We start from the raw sequence: 22,335 nt of genomic DNA on the forward strand, positions 1-22,335 counted from the left end.
TGAGATTTACCTAATAACTCCCAGTACCATAATTTTAATTTATATCTACAAAGACACTGAATTTACTGACATAAATAAAATGAAATTACAAAAGTTTGAAATTAACTTATCTGCTACAATAATAAATAAATATGAAGAAATAAATTTATCTGCTGTGCAGCTTAGTAATCACCATTTGGGCTGTCTAACTGAACCAATATACGTACCAGCAATTTATAAATTAATACATTGCTACCTCTTATGAGCATTCAACTTATCCATTTAAGAAAGACATATCCCACTTTATTTTTAAGTTGTATTTTCTTTTCTGTTTTATTCACCAAAATTTGTGTCACAGAGCACAAACAACCTGCATTTCCAGTTGCTGCCATTAGTTAGCAGCAACACACTCATCTTTAATCAAAGAGCAACTGGGCAGGACTGATTTCCATGCACTTCTAATGTTTATGGTGCTTACAGCTCCTGCCTGGTATTCCTGAATTTGGTGATCATAACAAGACGAGCAACACTTTGTGTTTATGGGACGAATGCGTCAATCTTCGTTGAACAGGACTTTGCGGAGAAAATATATTTTCATTTGTCGTTTTAAAATTAGTCACATCAGAATGAGTTACGTTGGCCAGTGTGCTGATGCATACAAGGAATTTGCTGTGGTTCTAGATGCCTCCAGTATTTACAGACAAACAGCTGACAAAGAATTACAGAATAAATAATGTAAATAGCGGGCATGGTGGCCTGGCGGGTTCAGCCAATGTCTGCTGTGTGGCGGGTCTGAGGTTCGAGTCCTGCTTGGGGTGCCTTGTGAGGGACTGGTGTCCCGGCCTGGGTGTGTCCCTCCCCCCCTTCGGCCTGGTGACTCAAAGACAGCTGAGTAGAACTGGTTTGAACTTCTTCAGTTGGCAAAGGAAGTACATCCACTGCTGGGCCTTTTTCACAATGGAGTCAATATAGGTATTCCACTTCAGGTCCTGGGAGATTGTAGGACCCAGGAACCTGAAGTCCACAATCATCTCCACTTTTTTGTTCAGCTCCAGGTTGTTTTGACTGCACCAGCCAACTTCAGGAGCTTCACAAAGCGGTCCTTGGAGATGCAGTCTTTTGTGTATAGGGAGAAGAGTAGTGGGGAGAGCACACATCCCTGGGGAGCATCAGTGCTGACTGTGCAGGTGCTGGAAATGAATTTCCCCAGCCTCACCAGTTACTGTCTGTCTGTCAGGAAGTTGGTGATCCACTGACAGATGGTGGTGGGCACAGAAAACTGTATCAATTTGATCTGAAGGAGGTCTGGGATGATGGTGTTAAATGCCAAACTGAAGTCCATAAATAGGACCCTTGCATAAGTCCCTGGTTTGTCGAGGTGTTGCAGGATGAAATGCAGTCCCGTATTGACTGCGTCATCCACTGACCTGTTTGCCCTCTAGGCAAACTGGAGGGGATCCAGAGGGTGCCAGTGATATCCTTCAGGTAGGCCAACACCAGTCTCTCAAGTCACTTCATGACTACAGATGTCAAGGCAACAGGTCTGTAGTCATTCCGCCCGTGATCTTGGGGTTTTTTTTGGGACTGGGATGATGGTGGAGCATTTGAAGCAGGAGGGGATTTCACACCGCTCCAGTGATCTGTTAAAGTTCTGGGTGAAGGTGGGTGACAGCTGGTCAGCACATACTTTCAAACAGGCAAGTGAGATGCCATCAGGGCCTGGTGCTTTCCTTGTCTTCTGTTTCCAGAAGACCCGGCACACATCCTCTTCACAGATTCTCAGAATAGTTTGAACAACAGAAGGGGGGCAGGAGGTGTTGATGGGAGAGGAGGGGGCAGGGACCTATTCAAACCTGCGGTAAAACACATTCAGGTTGTCAGCCAGTTGTCGATTACCCACAGAGTGGAGGGATGGAGTCTTGTAGCTGGTGATCTCTTTCAGGCATTTCCATACCGATGCATTGTCATTAGTGGAGAACTTGTTTATCAGAGTAGCTTTTCTTAGCCACTCCTATCTCCTTTCTCAGGGTGTTTCAGGCCTGATTGCACAAGACTCTGTCCCCACTTCTGTAGGCCTTCTCCTCCGCCTGACGGAGCTGTCCGAGTTTTGCCGTGAACCATGGTTTGTCATTACTGTATGTTAAGCGAGTCCTGGTGGGAACACATATCTTCACAGAAACTGATGTATGATGTCACAGTATCAGTGAGGCATTAGTGAGCTCGTCCAAGTCAGTGGGTGCAGCTTCAAAGACACTCCAGTCAGTACAGTTGAAACAAGCCTGTAGTTCCAACTCTGATTTCTTGGTCCATCTTTTTACAGTCCTTACTACAGGCTTAGCTAGTTTCAGCCTGAAGGTCGGAAGGAGATGAACCAGACAGTGATCAGAGACCCAAAGATGCATGGTGGACAGAGTGACAAGAGTCCTTTAATCTCTTAACTAAGTATATCTTCCATAGCTATATTCAAGATATTTACTGAAGCTTATATGTAAATAAAGGACATCTGCTTTAAGGTTTTACTGATTGTGTAAACAAAGTTCAAAGTATCTGATAGCTCACAGTCAATGGCACTGAAGGGTAAGTTGTAAAGACATTTTCAGTAACTGCAATAATTCAGTGCTAATTCTTAAGTTTTACATAATGTAGTTTAGTTTTAAAAAAAAAAAAAAAAGTCCAAAGTGTTATGCTGATGTAGTGGTGGCACATCAAGGGTGTATCCCGTATCATGCTGTTTCGATATAGGCTGCAGACACTGTGACTCTGCATTAGGACAAGGGGTTTCTGATAATGAAACAGCTTTTGATAGCTTTGGCAGAGGTTTTTACAAAACCTAACCCATTTAGTGGACAGATGTAGTTTTCAGCTTTTACTGACAGACAAAAGTAAGTAATGAAAAAAATTCAGTTATAGAACATTCATTCAGTTGCTTTTGTAAGATGAGGTCCATGTGTATTATGACATCCAAAAGAGAGAGTAGAATCTTGGAGCTTTAAACATGGGGAGCCTTCATAATGATGCAATAATTATGAACTATGCTATAAAACAAGTGTGAAAAGAGCACAATAATCATCTCAATACATTTTAATAGTTGTCTTTTCAAATACAATATTAAAAGCCAAACAGCTTAAAATGCCTGTAACAGCTTTGTCCAAAAATATTCTACACTGTTGAGTGTACTTCAGAAAGCTAATAAATCAACAGTTTAAAAAAAGTGTGGATAATTAAGGATTTCAGATTACAAAATTTACTTTGTGTGCCTAATCAACTTGACTAAAATATCAGGTCAACTGTTGATGCTAATCTGGAGAAAAACTGCATATACACTAAAAGTGGTTTTGCATCATCAAAATATCAGATTATGTTCAGGCACTATAAAAAGGAATACATCATCTCATTATGTTTTAATGGAAACTGCCATTCCACAAATGCATCCAAAAGTCCAACTATGAAAAGACCTTCAGCTTCATTTCATGTAGTGGGGCAGCTCAAAACCCTGAGGCAGAGTTCTGTAGAGAATTCTGAGCAGTATAACACTGCCTGTGACACTATATTACAAAATCACAGGGCTGGGTCTGGAAGGGTCACAAACCAGCAGGAATGTCCGCAGCTCATCCGGGTCCCAGTCTCTTTGGTCTTCAGTGGTTGGGCGCAGGGGGAGCTCTACGAGCTGTGCCCAGAGTTGCTCTCCATGTCATGGGCTGCAGTCTGCGAGGTGAGAAAGGACTCCCATACAGCCAGGCACTGCAGATAGAGGAGTGGAGGGGAAAGAGGGCAATTTTTTTAAGGGAGTGGCAGCCACTTTTATAGCTCCTGTACACTTTGAGAGAGAAGTTTCTCAGTAGAAGATGGGATAATGGGGGGAGTCATATTGCTGCCAATGCAGTGACTGTCAATGTGCTTTCAATCTCTAAAAATCAGTCAAAACATGAACTATGGAATAAAACAGCTTTCAGATCCTGCTGTAATTAACTGCAATGAATCTGTGGTTCATGTGTAAACAAACATGGAATATACCAGTAAAATCTCAGAGGCAATCATCTTCAGAAAGAACACTATCACTCACAAACTATTTTACATGCAAACATTAGGTATTGTTAAAAACCTGCATAAACATCTGCAAGTAATTCAGCATCTTAACTGTTTTAATACACAATAAAACACCACTAAAAAGTTAGAGCACAGATTTATGTAGATTTGTGTGTTACTAATAATTATCTTGATACCGCTAAGTGCCCTGCACTTAAAACATCATCAACGTAAGAAGAGAAAGTTTTGTATGAACCCAACTATCTTGGGTTCATTAAATTTAACATTTATGCTGACGGCCCTAAAGTTTAAAGCAAGGAAGGAAATGTCCCCGCGTTGCAAATGTTGAGGAATCAATCACGCAACACTTGCCTAAACCACCACATTCTTCTGTAGTAAAACTTTTGCCACAACCCCAAAGTAATAGGAGCAGCTTTAATACCTGCTGTAAATCAAACACAGAGTGACTTTCAGTGCAGTGCTCATTTTCATTCAGATTCATCCATCCTGAGTTCATTCCAGTGTCAAACATCTGATTAATGCTATAACGGCAGCCATCGCTACTCTTCTGACAGACGGTGTCCGACACTTTGAGTCGCTAAAAATAAAGAGTGGACCTGCAGCAAAGTCATTCAGCTGACAATGTGTCAGAAGCATTTAATCAAGACTGGACTTTGTCTAAGCAAGCAGCCTTTACCAGGAAGCTCGTTGAGAGCCTTTCTCTGGTGCTTGGAGGTAAATAGCTTTTCCATTCACATCTAATCAGTGCTACACTTCAACATGGAAAGTGCTCTGCCTTCTGCATTACTAAATGTTTTTGGAGGGTGGAAGAGCAAGGGATGTCTACTACAAGGACAACAGAAGAATTGTTTACTCAATTATCTATTCATTATCAATATTATTTTGCCCTAATACTGGGCTGTGGTAGTCCTGAGCATTAACGAGAACTGTAGGGTGAGAGTCAGGGTTGCCATCCACTGTAAAGATTTTGGTGTACCATTCAAAATAAGATGCATCAACACCAAAAATTTGCAGGTGGCCATAGAATCCAAAAGGGAATAGAGTACTCTTTTTATTCTTTGCGGTATGGTCTGTCCATTCTTCATTCTTAAGGAACCAGAGATCACTGACAATAACCCCTTCAGACTGCCCTAAACCAAGCGTACCACTGCCGTTGTTTGTCTTTGGTAGTAGTCCACACGCGTTATGACAAAATGCCTGTTGTGAATATGGTCAAACTTGAGACTCAAAAGTGCACTTAAATTCAATTCCATCTACAGCAATGCTAGTGATCACTGAAGCCTGCTAACAAGATAGCTAGATGAGGTGTGTACCGCAGCCCTGGGGGTCTGCTGTTGCTCCAGGCAACAGAGGGAAATTTCTTGATAGTGATTCAGCACCATATCCTGATTTAGACCACCGCATGTCTAACACCCAGCAGTGGCAGAACCTAGCAATCATTCATTATTCTGGATGCAAGGAGACCAATTGGGTGCCACCTGGCTTTCAGGAGAAAAATAGTAGGATTTATTCAACATGGATGTGAGGTCCTGTGATGGTTTCACAGGTTCAACTCCAATCTGCTACAGTGCATAACATAGAGCAACTGTAGGTCAAAACTTAACTTTGACAATTTTCTGCATACAGAAATGAATATATCTTTTCTACTTTTCCAATATTATTACACTGTGAAGGGTGCACACTGAAGAAAATGAGGCAGCTAGAAAGCACAGTTAAATAGCAGTACTTGGATATAATCAGACACTGTATGATCATTTTGCATTTCAGAAAAAAATCCAAAAAGCTTTTCTAGAGTCACTTGTTCCTTGTCAAATATATGGAGACGTTTTGCATCTGTCCTGGTATTTTCACATGTATTTGTATGATACACATACAACCTGATGGCTTACCGCACACATTTCATTTAGTGAATAGGAATTCAAACATGACTTGAGCCACACACACACACACACACACACACACACACACACACACACACACACACACACACACGTGTGTGGAATTCAAACATGACTTGAGACATAAATGTTTAATATACTAGATACTTTCATATCTACCTTTATTTAAGCAGCTTGTCCATAGAGATTAAAATTCCCTACTCAGGAAAGACTTAATATGCAGCCCCTGAGCTAGTCTCTTAATAAATAAAACCACAGATGAGGACATCTGACAGTTTTATATGTGGATCTGATTTCCTGGTAAAAGAGGAGGAAGGCGGACACCCCTAATATGACAATTTTCTTTCAATATAAAGTTTCTGCTCTTTCCAGACAGGTATGGGAAAGTTCTGCAAATTACCATCAATCCTTGCATATTTACATGTGTACACTTTCAAAAGATGCAATCAGTGCACTACAGTAAACTGCTATGGATTTCAAATTGACAGTAAGATCTGGTCTACAGATATAATGGCTTCTTGCTGTAAACAACTGGCAGACCATAAATCCCCACTGTGGGGGTATTTCAGATTAGAGTCACCCCCTATCAAAAGGCCTGGAACTGAAGTGCAATTTATATCTTAGTAGGGACGATGATATGTCCTTCAGACAGGTCACACACAGACCATATTTAAATTTTACATCTAAAAAAAATGCAAACAGAAGTTCAGACATCAATACTCCACACAGTTCTAAAGGTGGTCAAACACTGCAGGTCACCGAGAACCTCATAAAAAAAGGCATATGTTGCCATATCCAGTTAACACTACTACGCTGACTGAAATTTCAGATTACAAATAGCACGGTGAAAAAGTAAATTATGGTATAATTGAGGCAATGAGCACTTCATTATGACACTTGTTGATATTTTGCAGAAAACACTTATGACACAGAATATTCAAAGTTCTTCTACAATTCACTAAGGGAAACTGTTGATTAGCCTGAGTAAAATCTTATATTTAATAAGCTACTCATCTTTCCCATCTTATTGCAACACTCTTGTTGCTATGGAGTCTCCATGGCAATTCCCAGAAGTGGCAATTTTTTTTATAAAAAGTCACTGTGGAGACACAAAATGTCATAATAAAAGAATAAAACACCAAAGTAGAACTCAGTTTTTGAAGACAATACTGCTTATCAATAGAACAATACATATTATTGACAAATCGTTTAACTAGCAACTTAGAAGTAGAAACAAAAATTCCAATGAATCTTTCAAACTACCGATATCCACAAAACATAAAAACATTGCTGCGTCACATTCATGTTCCACCAGCCCCAGTCAGAGACAGACAAGCATACTATACAATAGGAGGCTCAGACAAGCTCTTTGTTGATATAATTGCATGTATATCCATTAGCTGTGACAGGTATCTTGGGGTTTTGCAGGTCACAGGAGTTAACAATCAAGTCCATACCAAATCTCACTGTCACACCAGGCCAGCCTTCTCTTCACCTCTGCCTCTACCACATCAGAGTGGTAGTGGAAGAGGGAGTAGAGCCCACAGCGAGCTGACCCCCTTTCCGAACGGACACTCCTCATGCCTCCTCACAGTCACTTCCTCTTACATAAATCATTAAAGGCTGCAGGGTAACTGCCAGCTCTCTCTGTTCCCGCCAGAATATAAAAAACACCAATCTAAAACACAGAACATGTCCAGCAATTACATCAATTATAACACAGTAGCAATAACTCATGCATTGGCAGAACCGCTATTGACATAAATGTGTGATTTGGAGTCTGACACTACCACCCGGAAACTAGAAGAGGTTCCTGAACAACACCAAAGATTTGTGTCACCAGAATTTGGCTCCTCAGCCTCTCATTACAAACACAGAGCAGTTCTGGGTTAGAAAAATTCATTGTCTTTTTTAAGAAAGACTTTTCTCTCCTCCAATAACAAAAAGATCAGTCAACGAGTTGAATTTGCTTTCAGCACATGGCATAACTAATCAGTTTGGTAGTTCTTCAAAAAATCTGCAGCTCACCGAGTTGTCTGACTTCAGGTCAGAAAACACCTAAATGAGAAGTGTGCATGAGAATTGCAAACACAGATAGCCCCCAATAGTACTAAGACACTATCATCAGTTCTCAGAACTTCCATAAACAAATTTTCTTAACTCCTCTTACGGTCATATGACATTTTCACTTGCCACAGTTAGTCAGGACATTTGCTGTCATTCCTTAGCAAAGAACAACCTCTTACTGAAATGAATTCCTGTTGCCTTTTTAACAGAAAATTTAGCATTAATTATTAATCCAACTAATGACTAATGCCAGAACAATGAAAACAAATTCTCTTAGTCCATCCCAGCAGATAAAATCCAATAAGAGTAAACCCAGTCTCAACAATTCAAATGCTATATGTTTCAGCAATAAATATATGGACAGACATCTGTAAACAGCACGGAAGCTAAAAGCAAAACTAACCTTTTACCCGACCAGTTTTTAAAAATACTACAGAATTACAATAGATACCATGGTGGGTTTGTAAATGTAACAGAAATTAGACTTTATAGATACTGTATTACCTCATGGCAATACATTATGAGGGGGAAAGCAGGTAGTGTGAACTAGGGCAGAAAAGACAAAGATGAGGTTATGGAGCATGTTGTGGGGCAGCATGTGAACCTTTCAGTGCCCACACCTCAAACACGATGTCTGAGCTCAGAACAGGCAGTGACAGGGGAGGTCAGCAGCCACATGCATCTCATTTAATATCCTACTTCAGTGCATCTGGACACTGTGCGCAACACCCACACGGGGTGAGGCATTCTTCCTGTCTGGTTTTGATGACTCCAAGTGACACTATTGTGAAACCTACGTGTGCGCTTTGGCAATATTAGTGCAAGCACTAGAAATAACTGGATGGGAGGGGTTCATACCATATGCTAAAATGATCCATTACAAAGAAGTGAAATCTATGTTCATAGTATTTCCAATAATCTTGAGACCTTTAGAGTGTCTCCCTTTTCAGTTTTGCCTCAGGGAATTCACTATCGTTAAAATAATTCAACTTATTAACCAAGTATATGAAGAGAAAGATTTTACAAATTTGACTGTCATGAGCCATATTTAAAAATGGATACATTTGTCTTCTTAAGCAGAGGGCTGCCAATTGGAGTAAACCTTCTTAAACTGGCACTCACCTTCTCGTAGTAGTCAACGTTCTTCTCAGCAGTGCTCACAAAGGCAGCCTTGATGTCGCTCCTCATGTTGCCCTGCCATCGGAGCCAGTCGCCCTTCAGTGCATTATTGGCGCACTCGACTTTGTCTTCCAACCGCTCAACTTCCTCCTTCAGCTGTTAACCGACATGTAGAGGTCAACCTCCGAATTATGTGGACATGGACTTCAGATGAGAAAACAGGGCTGCAAGAGTCATACCACCTGCATTTCTATGACCCCACTAAGCTGAACTAGATACAAAAGTGTTTTTAATGCTTACCTGAACCAAGACAGAGATTCCACTACAGAAATATACTGCAAGCTTCTAGATACAAAGGTACAAAATATAAAATGTAAATTACAATTTTCAATCTTCCTTGACAGTGCTCTGGAGAGGAAAAAAATGTCCTTCATGTCAACATGAATAGACATCTCAGCATTTCCTTGAAGTAACCAAAGGGATTCAGACAGCATAACTGGTGACAGCTCACAGATATGTAGTTCAATGCTGACCTTCAGGTGGAATACTGCCTTGTTTTTCCCAATAATATTAATGTAACCTGCAATCTCCTACACTACAACTGAGAATATTACATAATAGCTTTTCAGGGGGATTTTTGAGGTTCTAGCCAATAGGTTTTGTTAACAACAGTCAAGGTGAACATCTACGTAGAGTTTGTTTTACGTTATAAGGAGAAGGACATCCGACAGCTGAATAGATAAAGACTAATGCCATTTGCTTAGTTACCTTTCACTTCATGTACAGGGAATCAATAGAAAATGAGGACATAGGAAACAAAGGAATCATAAACCATTTCTGTACCCTCCTCTACCTTGGGAACCACCTGAGTGGTCACAAAGAGTTGAATTCAGATCACTTAATCTAACCTTAAGCATATAAAAAGAACAACTTCAAAACGAGGAGCAACCAAATCCGGTTTTACAGAGGAAAAGAAAAAAAAATTAAGGTGAAAATGCATGAATGTTCCATTCTTAAAGACATCTAAAGGTCCATATGTTGATAGAAATCTGAGATGCTGCAAGCAGGGCAGTGTGCCAGACAAGTATTGGCTCCTTCTGCATGTAATACATAAACATTTTAGTCCGTGGCCCTACTGAATTTTGACTATGTTAATTTTAAAACATAAAATACATACAGCCATCACATCAGGCTGAAAATGTACATAAAGAGCTATAAAATCTAAATTATGAAAATGACTTTGCTCCCTTGTACATTCAAAAGTTCTAAAAAAATACTTAAAATAGACAAAGCGGAGGTATTATAATCGTAAAGCCACTACGATCTTTGCTAACATTAATGTTTATTTGCTAGACTTAAAACTGGATAAGCAGCATATAGTATGCAACATACCGAAAAATATTCAGGATAATCAGAGAACGTCAGTCATTTAACTTCGACTTTGCTGCCATCTTATGGCCAAACACAGTATTACAGTCATAAGTCAAATTCATTTCAGTCACATTTACTGCTCTTGCAGAACTGTTTTGCTCAAAATCATTCAAAAAGACAAAAATAGTCCCTGAACTGGTTGATCTATACATCAACATTACAAACACTGGTGAGTACAAGAAAGAGAACACTGGTATTGACCAGGTTAACTAAGAATGCCAGTTATATAGAGCAGAATGTTAAACAAAAAAGCCAAAAGTTCCCCTCTAAGTGTTACTGCATAATCTAAGGAAGCAAAGCCAGGTTAAAGAGAGCAGGTCATTCTGCAGATCTTAGTGATGAGTTTTGCTCAAGCTGCACACAAGCACCTCTACACATAAAGCTTTCCAAAGAGAGCATCTGGTTTCAGTCTTGCAGAAGTACTGCCCTTCTTGCACACTGCTTGATAACTGAAAAGGGCCTCACCCATGGTGAGGTGGTAACATTTCAATTGAGAGTTGAAAAAAAGGGAACACATTTCTTTAAAAATTAACTATAATACCTTTCGCTCTGCTGTGCCTCCCTCTTGTGACGATCTTTACAATCTTGATGGGGGTGGACAAAATAATGGAAAAAGCCAACATGAAAAAGTACTCTGCAGTACCTCAATTAAAATCACAAAAGGCCTCTATACCACTGTGTCATTAAGTTGAAGACCAATTACCTATATTTGTGAGCTATCAAAGCATTCTGACAAACACTTCACTGCTTCTAAGGCAACACAAGACAGCAAAAGCAAAATGCTTGAAAAAGTTGGTGCTCAAATGGCAGGTCCAGTCAGGGAAAACAAAATTACAGACACGTTTCGCTTAATGACGGGGGGGGCGCGGTGGCGCAGCGGGTTGGACCGAGTCCTGCTCTCCAGTGGGTCTGGGGTTCGAGTCCCGCTTGGGGTGCCTTGCAACAGACTGGCGTCCCGTCCTGGGTGTGTCCCCGCCCCCCTCCTGCCTTACGCCCTGAGTTGCAGGGTTAGGCTTCCACTTCCCTGCGACCCCGTATGGCACAAGCGGTTCAGAAAATGCGCGTGTGTCGCTTAACGACAGGGATATGTTCTGAGAAATGCATCGTTGGGCGATTTCATTGTTGTGCCAACATCATAGAGCGTAGTTATACAAACCTAGATGGTATAGCCTCGATGCAGTCAAGAGACGTGGTAAACACGAGATTTATGACGCTGCTGCCAGCATAATACAGCATACTGTTTTACAGTAAATTCTCATGAGTATTAAGAGTACACTAAAATAACGATTAGTACAGTACATAAACCAGTAACATAGGTGTTTATTATCAAGCATTATGTACTGTACATAATGGTATGCGCTATACTTTTACACGACTGGTAGTGCAGTAGGTTTGTTTACACCAGCACCACCACGAACACGTGAGGAACATGTGCTAGGACGTCTACAACGTCGCTAGTTGATAAGAATTTTTAAGCTCCATTATAACCTTACGGGACCACCGTTGTATATGCGGTCAGTCATTAAGCAGCGCATGACTATTTTATCTGGTAAGAGAAACCATCAAAAACAAATAACAGCAGCACATAGGGATCAAGGTAAAAATGTATCACAAGAGGAAGCCTTTGCAAGTCAAAGTTCAATGACAGAGACAGATGAACACAACAGGTAGCTGTTAATTCTAAAAGTACAGCCTTCAGAATTACCAGAAATGAACAAACACCTCTGCAATTCATACTCAAAAAATAAAGCTGTGAGTTTCACAAAACCGGTATTGATGTTAGGCCTGTAACTTAAATCTCTTGTATCCAAGACATTGCAAAGTGCATCAGCTCTGATATGCACAAAACCTGGATCCCTGAACAGGGCAGAAAAGAAATATGGTATGATGAATTTACCATTTTATCATAGTAGGGAGCAGGTGGCACAGTCACTGCATCGACACTAGTGGATTCAGGTTCAAATCCCTGCTCCTGCTGCAGTAGGCCTAAATAAATTACAGCCTTTCCCCAATGCCTCTTGCCCTTTCAACATTTGAGGCATTCTTATAAGTTGGCTGAAAAAAATGTTTCTGACAATGCTTACAAGACCACTGCAAACGACAGGACGTTATGCCATTAGGGGCATTGTGAAGTGTTACTGATTTCTGGCAAAAGATCTTCATTTGGCTAGAACTTTAAAGGTTTTATTTACACCAGTCTACACCGTTTCCTGGATAACGCAAAGGTTAATGCACTAGATTTAGCTAGAAAATTGCCAAATTTTAGAGAGTGACAAAGGCATTTTGAACTTGACACACCAACCGTTTACCTCTATGCTGGATATAAACAGCAACACAACTGTACATAAATAAATACCTGTTGCAGGAGTAATAGGAAAAAATTCTGCTGGACAGAATTTAAAAAAGTTGTATGAAAAAAAGGGTATATATTTCATACAGTCATTGCCCATATGTATGAAAGCACAGTGTACTTTTATAACTGCCTTTTGGGGACCATCTTTAGTGTTCACATATACATTAGTTATAGTATACATTAAAGTATCCATTAATTTTAATTTTTGGTGGAATGTGGTATAACCAGGCATAAGGTAGTATGCAGTGAACTTGAGTGTTTAATAAAACACTCAAAACAAATAGCACAACAAATATATAACGGGGGGGGGGGGGACTTTTGGCAACGACTGGCAACACCAGTTTAAGAATTCCTGTCCATCAATCCAGTAGATGTTAAGGCCCCATCTGTAGCTGATAATGTAGGAGGTGGGCATGGCCATGCTCCTTTGTGCCACAGATATTTGAGATTTTTCTCAATTCATTTTGCAACTATGGTGCTAATTGTAATGCTTAATGTATTATTTGTTCAAATTTACATTAAAATACTTATGTACTGCCATTTCCTAACTGCTTACCTTAGAGTAACAATCCAAGAATCTCATAGGACAGGGCATGCATTATAAATGTATAGGTTCTGGACAAGTGCAGTTACCAGTAGCACTGTGACCCCTAACTCACATTAATCAGGCAATGACTTTTATATATATATAAAACATATGTGTGTCTGTCTATATATATATATATATATATATATATATAGACAGACACACACATATACTTCATAAGGTGTAGTCAACGTTTCTTCATTGTAAGGGACTACATTAGGGCATGTATCACCAACTCTTATTCCTTAATGACATGAGATATTGGATCTTTAAGAAAGTAAGCTCTTTATCATAGAGAGTACAGGGGACTTAAATAAGGAATGAAGCTGGTCTGAAGACTACTCCATCTTGGTTATTTGATTTCCACACATATATTCGCATTTATTGTCCATTATTTTGTCACCCCTTGACGGTTGGCATCAGCCTTGATACCATAAAAATTTTCAAATGCTCAACAGATAATTCCCAGTAAGCTTCAACAAATTCTACTGTTTGGAAAAGTTATCTTGTGAAAGGGATTAGAGTATATTTCAAAATGTTACCATCTCAAGCCCGAAACCAGCTGTGAAATGCCAAGCTGAAAGTCCAACTGGTGAGGTCGACCCTCTGGCCACCAGGTACCTCATTGATTTCACTGTCAAGTCTCTGCTCCTTTTGCTGTTTGGCTTCTTCTGGTTTTTTCCCAAGGAAACTCCCCAGCACAAAACCTAGATCCTTAGAGTCCTTCAGCTAATGACAAAGTGGATGCAAAGCTCCTTCAGGTTAAGTGATAATAGCAGGGCACCTACTGAGACATGAACCAGCAGCCTTTACGTTGTAAAGTGTTAAGTGTACACCCTTAACTATTGTGCCTGCAATCTTTACAGTGGAACAAACTCACAAAAATACTGCAACTGATAAAATTCAGAAAAGTAACCTTCCCGTCCACATTCTCTAGCACAAATGACCAACTGAGTTCAGCACTGTTTTTACAGCAGAGAAAATACAAGAACTTTTGCTCCACATCCTGAAGTGTACTTATTCCCCACAAAAAAAATAGAATCAACAAACTACTCCGTCCTGTGCTGAACATTTAAATAAAAAATAAAAGAACTCTAAAGTCTGACCAACAGTTTTATCTATTTTACCTATAAAATGCAGAGATTCATTTGAAATAGAGATGCATGTATTTCATGTTTTGTTTCACACTACCACCCTTGTTGTTAACTGAGCAGGGTATTTCCCACTGAACCTATAACCCTGGGGAGTCTGCTTTCTGTCAAGAGCTGCATTAAAGTACATTGGGCCCAGGTCTCAAGGCCTTTCACATTAGGGGTTCATAATTAAAGTCTATGAAAGGTCAGCGATAAGCTGGAGGACACAGCTGGATTTTTTAAGCTATTTCGGGGGGGAGAGTTTTTACATCTGACATTTGAAAGAAACAACATCTCAAGCAATTTAATTATCAAGGTCTGCACTGCAATATTCAATAATATTCACATCCTATCACAACAGCACATATGAGGGCTCATGTGGACCCCTTGAGTCTTGGAATATTTACATAATCTTATGAACAACCCTTTTCCAATATCTTAAGATTCCTCTCTGGGTTTGAAATTGATTGCATAAAATGAATGGAGTTGCAATGACTTTAGGGGGCCTTATTACAAACAATCCTACAGAGCGGGTGGAAGAGAAGACTGTTCAGGGGAGGCCAGATCAATTTGATATTGTACTTACGGCTTCCCTATCAGCCTTCCTGTTGGCCAGGGCATCATTTTTAGCCTCAGACTCAGCTTGAATGTTGTCACGCCTTCTCAGTACAGCCTAGAAAAGCCCATAGATGGATCTTGATTAAATTCTAAAACCTGTTTATTCACAAGTGACAAAATACAACATCATGGACTCAGAAAGCAAATAACTATTTCAGGAGGAAGAAAGAAGAAAACCAAAAGCAAACTAGTGTTTTTACATTGACAAAAACTTGGACATGAAATGGGACATTGGCATGCATCAATGATCACAAACCCCTGTAATAAACTTGAGAGCTCTTGTTGATGTTTTCTGTCCAAGTGGATTTGGCTTCAGCATGTCAAAGCCACTCCAGGAACTGAGTGATTGTGAATAAGCCTGTTACTGTGATTAGGATACCATTATGCACAAAAACAACAAGCAGCCTCCACAACTATGGCAGTCAAAGCAATTATCTCTGGCAGAGAATTTTTCAAGTTTTCTTTTTATATAACCAGTCACCTTAATGTGCTCCTTGGAGAACTACACAAGGAGAAGACAGACTTGCAGGCGTACCTTCACAGAGTCTGTGCACAGGACGTATTCGTGCAGAAGAGGCACCAAGTTTTCGGACAGGTGACCGATCTGTTCCTCAGTGGCCTTGCAGCACCTGTCAATGCAGCTGGCCACTCCTTTTAGAGGTTCCACTAGCTCCTCCTCAGAGCCAGACCATAAGGTGTAGACAGGCCCATACTCCTTCAGCTCCCCCAGGTACTCTGCAAGAGAGCCAAGTGAACCTCAGTACAGAATCACCCCTTCTACCCCCTACTATACCTTTGCCTCCAGATCCACAGCAGAGAGCAATTCACTGTGATAATAGCAACACAACTGCACCATGTTAAAGCCTGTGCTGATCCACAGCGGTATGATGCAGCAGGCCCTGCATTCGTTTCAGCATGCAGAAGCAAATGTGTTTGGCAGTTTACCCTTTTGTTCTTTAACAATCCTCTGGGTCACTTTGTCAAGCGAGATCATCTTCTGACCAAAGGAATCCACATATTCCAGCATGGCGGTGAACTCCTCAGGTCTGTTTCGGACACCACGGACGCTGGCTGCCACAGCCCGCACAGTGTCCCCCATCCTGCTCAAGAAGCCTGGGCCCTGCTTCTTATGTGAGGTGAGCTCCTGTGGTTTGAAGAGAACAAACATGGAAACAGATCTTCCTAGATGAATCGGCAAAAGCAAAACCTATCAGCTGTGTGCACTACACATACTGCTCATAACATTATATCAAACATTTTACCCAGGCTTGAGCAGTTAGAAAAATCTTGAAATCTTCATGGCAGGACAAAATGGGGTGATCCGCAACCCGGTTGAGGAACTTGTGGAGAGCCTTCTGGCGGGTCTCAATGAAGTCATCATTGAATCTCTCCACCATCCCCTTCATCACAAACTTCTCTGGGAGAGGCTAATAAGAACATAATGTACTAAACTTGTACAATTAATCTTGACATTCTATTCAGTTTATTTTAGGCAACAAGTCCACAAAAGCTGCACATTTTATTAAACTATAGCAGATGCATACTTTCAGAGGAAGAACAGAGTAGAGCAACTTACATGCATTATGAGTGTTGGATGTCCCTCTTCCAGCCTCTCCTTTAACCAGAGGAAGTCCTGATAGCGCCTGCGTACCTCGTATTCGCAGGAATCAAACTCGGATCTTGTGGTCTTGAAAGAAAAAAAGAAAAAAAAAAAAAACAAACACGATTTAACAGCACAATAGTGTGTCCCCACCCAAATTCTGTCCCAGTACTGGATATGTTTTGAGTAACTGGCCTCTCTGATATTTGCCCAAAGATGTCTGAAAGCTCCACATTAGAATACATAAATCTGGTCTATTATAAATGTGCATGCAAAGGATGACACTTTGGAATATTACAAACACCAAGTGATTTAAGGCATAAGATTATGGAAAATATGACAATCACCATTCTGTTATCATGGATTATAGAAAATGACAACTACAGTTCTCACCTGAAATTAAACACCAATGTTTTTATTGATATTCAAAATGTATTAATATGTAAAATGTCCATGCAAAAATGGACCTTTAAGAATCCGTATGATTCCAATGCACAATTGAGACAGCTAGCTCTGAAACTCTTGGAGGGGAAGCAAACATATGACAATGTAGCAAATTCTGTGCAACAGCACCAAAAGGACCACCCTCTTTCCTACCCTAACGCCTTTTTTATGCCAATGTTGAAACACACCTTAGTTACAACCCTGTATGTAATGAAAGTCTCTAGGGCTGTTACATGACTCTCTGGGTTGTCCACTGTGACAAAAATGTCTTTGGCATCAGTTTCCTCTTCGAACTTGTATTGATTGATCATGGAGGCTGGAGAGGTTGGCATGGATGCATTCATGGGGCTTCCATCCATCAGATTCATATCCTGCAGAAAACACAATCAAACAGGCAAGCAATAAAAAAAAAAAAAATGAGTATTAACAAAATTACTGATATCTGCTCTCAGGGCAAATAGAGCCAAAGCACTGCACTGCCATTCGAGATGATAAATTATGGGTTTAAAATGTGAAGAAGGAATAGGATAAACAAAAGCTTCAGAAAACTATGTACAAAGTAAAAATATTCTATCCAGTTGGATAAGACAGGGCTAATTCTGAAATAAAAAAAGGCTTACCACTGACTTCCTCCTGTCACATCAACTCCACATAGTCACAATTACTAACTCTTAAGAGAGCTACTTGTAAACTTCTTAGAAACATGGGTAATTTATAGCGTCTTACAAAAACAGTACGCAGTTTGCACAGGAAACATGTTTTTACAATTTTGTTCTATTTTATTCTGTTACATGTAGGCTACTGTCCAGTCTTAAAACAACACTTCAAAGAAATTACCAGAAACTTGAATACATTAACAGAACGGAAAAATGCATCTCAACTGTACAGATATTCAAACTTGGAGCTGTGTTACACCTCACTAAATTCAGGCACAAAAAAATACAACAGTAATAATACAATACAATAATATTACTATTGTAATAGGGGGGTGCGGTGGCGCAGTGGGTTGGACCAGGGTCCTGCTCTCTAGTTGGTCTGGGGTACGAGTCCCGCTTGGGGTGCCTTGCGACGGACTGGCGTCCCGTCCTGGGTGTGTCCCCTCCCCCTCCAGCCTTACGCCCTGTGTCACCGGGTAAGCTCCGGTTCCCCGTGACCCCGTATGGGACAAGCGGTTCTGAAAATGTGTGTGTGTATTATTGTAATACAGTAATAAAATTATCTGGGTAGCCTTTGTTTGCAAATATGCCATGTATCATTGTTTCACTAAAAAAAAAAAAAAAAGAATATGTGATATTCGTTTATCAGATAGTCAAAGCAAGCCAAGGACAAAGTCACTGACCAACAGATCAAGGGACATGTAAAAACAATGTAGCAGCCAGTTTAATCAAAGAAGATACCGGAACAGGTCACATCAAGCATTCAAATATGTGCATCCACTCAAGGAGGAAACTGATATAGCAAAGTGGAAACTTGAAATGGGAGGATGGGGACTATTCACTGACACAGACCAATAGTCCTTCATCCCATACTTAAAAGTCTGCCAAAATGGACTGATAGAAGGCTGCAGATATTACCAAAACACCAGCTTAAACCCCACATTGATTTTGGGAGAAAAGCTAAATGGCAAATGATGTTTGGAACAGAGCTGACCCTGTGTACAGCAGGTGCTCTTTATCAAACAGTTTTTCATCTGCCATTTTCTTATCGAACGACACTCCCACAAATAAAGCCATGTCTGATGAATGATTGAAAATGTGAAAGATAAGAGTTTGTACTGCAACTGTAAGTATATTACAATAATATTTGTTTATTACCAGATACTGTCATTGTGTACATCTTGTTGAGTGCTACAAAAAGCTTTCTCTATCAGAAAAACTGCTACTGAGGCTATTAAGTTTACAGTGCTGTATTAATACCACACAGTAACTGTTCAGTAATGTACAGAAATGACAACCATATAGTATATGGTACAGACAGTACACTATCGGTCAGAGGACACACTATCCAACCTGATCTCAGGAAGAAGTGGTTGTTGGATAGAGGACACACTGTACAATGCTGTCAATATAATTCTTGCAGTTAAGTACTACTTCAAGGGGATGTTTCACCTCCCCCATAATGACCAAAGTGCTTGTTAGGACTGAAAAGGAAATGAACGAAACAGGCTGGATGTAACACAACACCAAAGAAAAACCTCTTTGTCTGCTTAAGACTAAAACACTGGCACAAAACTTCAACCTTTCCCCAAAACAATGACACCATACAAGTCTCAAACTAAATTGTAATAGCTTAGCTGTAATACAGTAGAAGTCCTTGATTTGCCAAGCAGAAGTCTTGACCTGAACCCTTTTAAGAACATGCGGGGGGGGGAGGTGGGGAGCTGTCTACAAACGATTCTTTTGCAACTTGAGAGCGTTCACAAGCCTTGAAAGGACAGTTGAGTGCACTAGAGCACTAAAGCAAAGCTGGCAGACGGCACCAAAGAGGTGTGCGTGTGGAACTGCTGACGGTGCTTCCAGCAAATAGTGCGTTCACAGGCCTGAAAACTCGAGCAATCAGCACATTTTCCTCTTTAGGTTGTAAAGATGAACATTTAGACCGAGCATTTCTATTTTCAATATTCAGGTACAGGCAACAAGCAGCATCTTTATTTTGGCCTGCGCATGCTTTTCCTATGCAGCCTGGAGGTTCCAGATTCAAACCCCACTGTTCTAGTACTACTGACTGAGGTACTTTGAATTGATGCGGTGAGAATATCCTGTTGTATCAAAGATTAAATAACTTAAGTTGGTTAACGCTGACAACTGCGTAAGCTACACGAAGGTTAACAAGTGCACATCTGATCAGGTTCAGACAGGAGCCACTGTGTTCAGCTCAGCTGCATGTTTATCTTCCAAAATGGTTTGCATGCCTCCCTGTCCCTGTCCTACCGAAACTTTGCAAAAAAAAAAAAAAAAAAATAATATATATGCAAAGATGTTCAACTGATAGGTCTTTTGTTTCCAAAGAGAGACGAGCAGGAATCCTCCCGCAGCGACCGCACAGCCAACAGCAAAAAAACAAGAAGCACAACTTCTGTGGTAACTTCTCGCCGAAAACATCCTGAGCCTGAGGTGGGAGGAGACACCTTCACAAGTTGCCTATGCAGGGGAATAAAAACGGCATTTTCGGAAAGAAAAAAAAACACCAAAGTATGTATAATTTAAATTAAAGCACGGAATTTAATCATGGTAGGGTTTTTTTTTTTTTTTTTTAATTCAAACAAACAAATGTTGAAATGACAGACACAGCAGCGCGTCCCATGATGATTCATGATCGCCCTGACGGAAATGATTTTGCCTCAAAACTATGAGCACTGCAATAAAATATTCGGTAAAAATAAAACTTCAAAGAAGGCGTCGAGAGAGTACAGGAGGAGGCAGCGGTGCAGTCGAGTTTTTAGTGCGGTTAAAAGTCTGAGAATAAACGCGTGCCGATCATCTACGGCGCGCTGTGTGAGATGGTGGTGAACTTTGAAGAAAAGTTTGAGCGGAGCAGCTGACTGGTGGACTTTGGAGCCCGGCCGAGAGCTGTTCGTGTCACCAACACAATAGTAATAAAAACAAAAGAAAGAGAGAAAAAAAAAAAAAAATAAAAAAAAACCAGCTCGGCTGGAACGTTTCGGTTCTAACCGAAGCCGCGCGCGAATGAGCGCGATAATCCGCGACATTTCAGCCTCTCTCTGGGTGTATTTCAGCGAATGGAAGTGGCGGGCAAGGCGTTGCCGCGCGCCGCTGCTTTCACGCCTCTCGCCACGGCGGCACCGAGCCCGTCCCGCTCCGCGCGTCTCCTCACCTTGCTGAAAACTTCCAAGTCGTCGTCCTCGTCCAGTTCCAGCATCTGTCCCGAAAGGGGCGACATAACCGCCGGCAGCGCCTGCGCAGGGTCAGCGGACATGCCGCTCATCGCTCCGCCGAGGTCCGCACCACCGTCGGACGCCGCTGCACCGGCGCAAAAAAAAAAAAAAAAAAAAAATCACGGATCACACAGTGACTCGTCAGTAAACTCGTTCGCCTGCGAGCCCAGCGACTGCGCAGTATCGGAAACGGCGCATACAGGAAGAAACTGCGCAGATACAAAAATGACTGCGCAGACGTCCCGCCCGCCTGCCCGGCACGAGGGCGGTCTTATTTCCTCACGGCGCTTCGCCTGGAGGCTTAATTTACCTTGGTGTTGGGACTGGCATTATTATTTTATCCCTCTGCTGCTAAAAAGTTAACCAGTGACATTACTTTTATGGTTAAAGTCTCGAGTTCTGTTTTTACTAATCTTCAAGGAAAAATGTAAACTTACACGCTTATAGTGAATAAAGTGAATTCAGGGGTTAAGGTTGAGTTTGAAAAACACCGTAACCGTTGGGTTATAATCCTTCATGTTTTAGAGATACAAATTATTTTCAAAATAAATATGAATTTTTTTGCTGAAAACCTCATTAATGTAAACTTTAAAGTATCTGTAAACAAATGCATAGATTTTTTTTCTGCAAAATAACTTCTTTTATTATACAGAAACTCAAAGTACAATCTGGTTAAAAATGTGAAATAATGAAAACTGCAGTATAAAAACTAAACATATTTCAAGTGAAATGATGGTGTCTGAACACATGATTACATCTGTTCAAGTACTTGTGGGAGTTGCAGACAAGCTTTCAATGTTTAAAAGTTTGACTCTTCCATGATGCCTTATCAAGAAGTTCGGATTAAAGATGAAGACGCAGGGAGCTGATAAATTCTCTGTACCGAAAAAGGCACTTGTTGAAAATCTTAAGGAAGTTAAAATAATATTATTTATCATTCTGAAAGACATAAAGGGCCTAAGATGATGTTAGCAAAATTTTTGCTAAATCATCATGGCTGCCACCATTTTGAGCAAAGATGCTAAGGCCTTCTCATCCATGTAACAGAAACTGTTGCACCTAGTTTGCTTCTGAAGTTCTCTGAGACTAACTCATACAGAATTGTAGAATTATTTAACCTATGTATTTGTCTACTCGCCTCACATTAGGTCTTCATCAACAACGT

The 22,335-nt window shown here is 40.6% G+C and overlaps 1 protein-coding gene across 3 annotated transcripts; it reads right to left on the reverse strand.

Moving 5' to 3' along the window:
* Positions 1–980: 980 nt before the first annotated feature.
* snx7 (sorting nexin 7) lies at positions 981–21,500 on the reverse strand. 3 transcript variants are annotated; one of them, XM_029254963.1, is made up of 10 exons: positions 21,110–21,410; positions 17,464–17,646; positions 16,808–16,918; positions 16,494–16,658; positions 16,177–16,375; positions 15,767–15,966; positions 15,200–15,286; positions 14,102–14,209; positions 9,114–9,266; positions 981–3,720 (listed from the first exon to the last, which is right to left on the reverse strand). In XM_029254963.1, the coding sequence occupies exons 1-10, from the start codon at positions 21,218–21,220 to the stop codon at positions 3,640–3,642; spliced, it is 1,398 nt and encodes a 465-aa protein (XP_029110796.1). In that variant the 5' UTR covers positions 21,221–21,410; the 3' UTR covers positions 981–3,639. The 3 variants fall into 3 exon arrangements, with proteins under 3 accessions (XP_029110796.1, XP_029110797.1, XP_029110798.1); XM_029254964.1 differs by lacking the exon at positions 14,102–14,209 and having other exon boundaries at positions 21,110–21,401; XM_029254965.1 differs by lacking the exons at positions 981–3,720; positions 14,102–14,209 and adding an exon at positions 11,083–11,125 and having other exon boundaries at positions 9,173–9,266; positions 21,110–21,500.
* Positions 21,501–22,335: the final 835 nt, after the last annotated feature.

This window comes from Scleropages formosus, chromosome 9 (assembly GCF_900964775.1).
Source record: "Scleropages formosus chromosome 9, fSclFor1.1, whole genome shotgun sequence".
Lineage (NCBI taxonomy): Eukaryota > Metazoa > Chordata > Actinopteri > Osteoglossiformes > Osteoglossidae > Scleropages > Scleropages formosus.

Bases quoted from the DNA above. Each gene is read 5' to 3' on its own strand.
- snx7 (XM_029254963.1), bottom strand. From the start codon at position 21,220: ATGAGCGGCATGTCCGCTGACCCTGCGCAGGCGCTGCCGGCGGTTATG. The intron at 16,659-16,807 runs GTAAGTTGCTCT...TGTTCTTATTAG, and splicing joins ATCCAACACTCATAATGCAT to CCTCTCCCAGAGAAGTTTGT. The intron at 16,376-16,493 runs GTAAAATGTTTG...TTCAAACCACAG, and splicing joins TTCTAACTGCTCAAGCCTGG to GAGCTCACCTCACATAAGAA.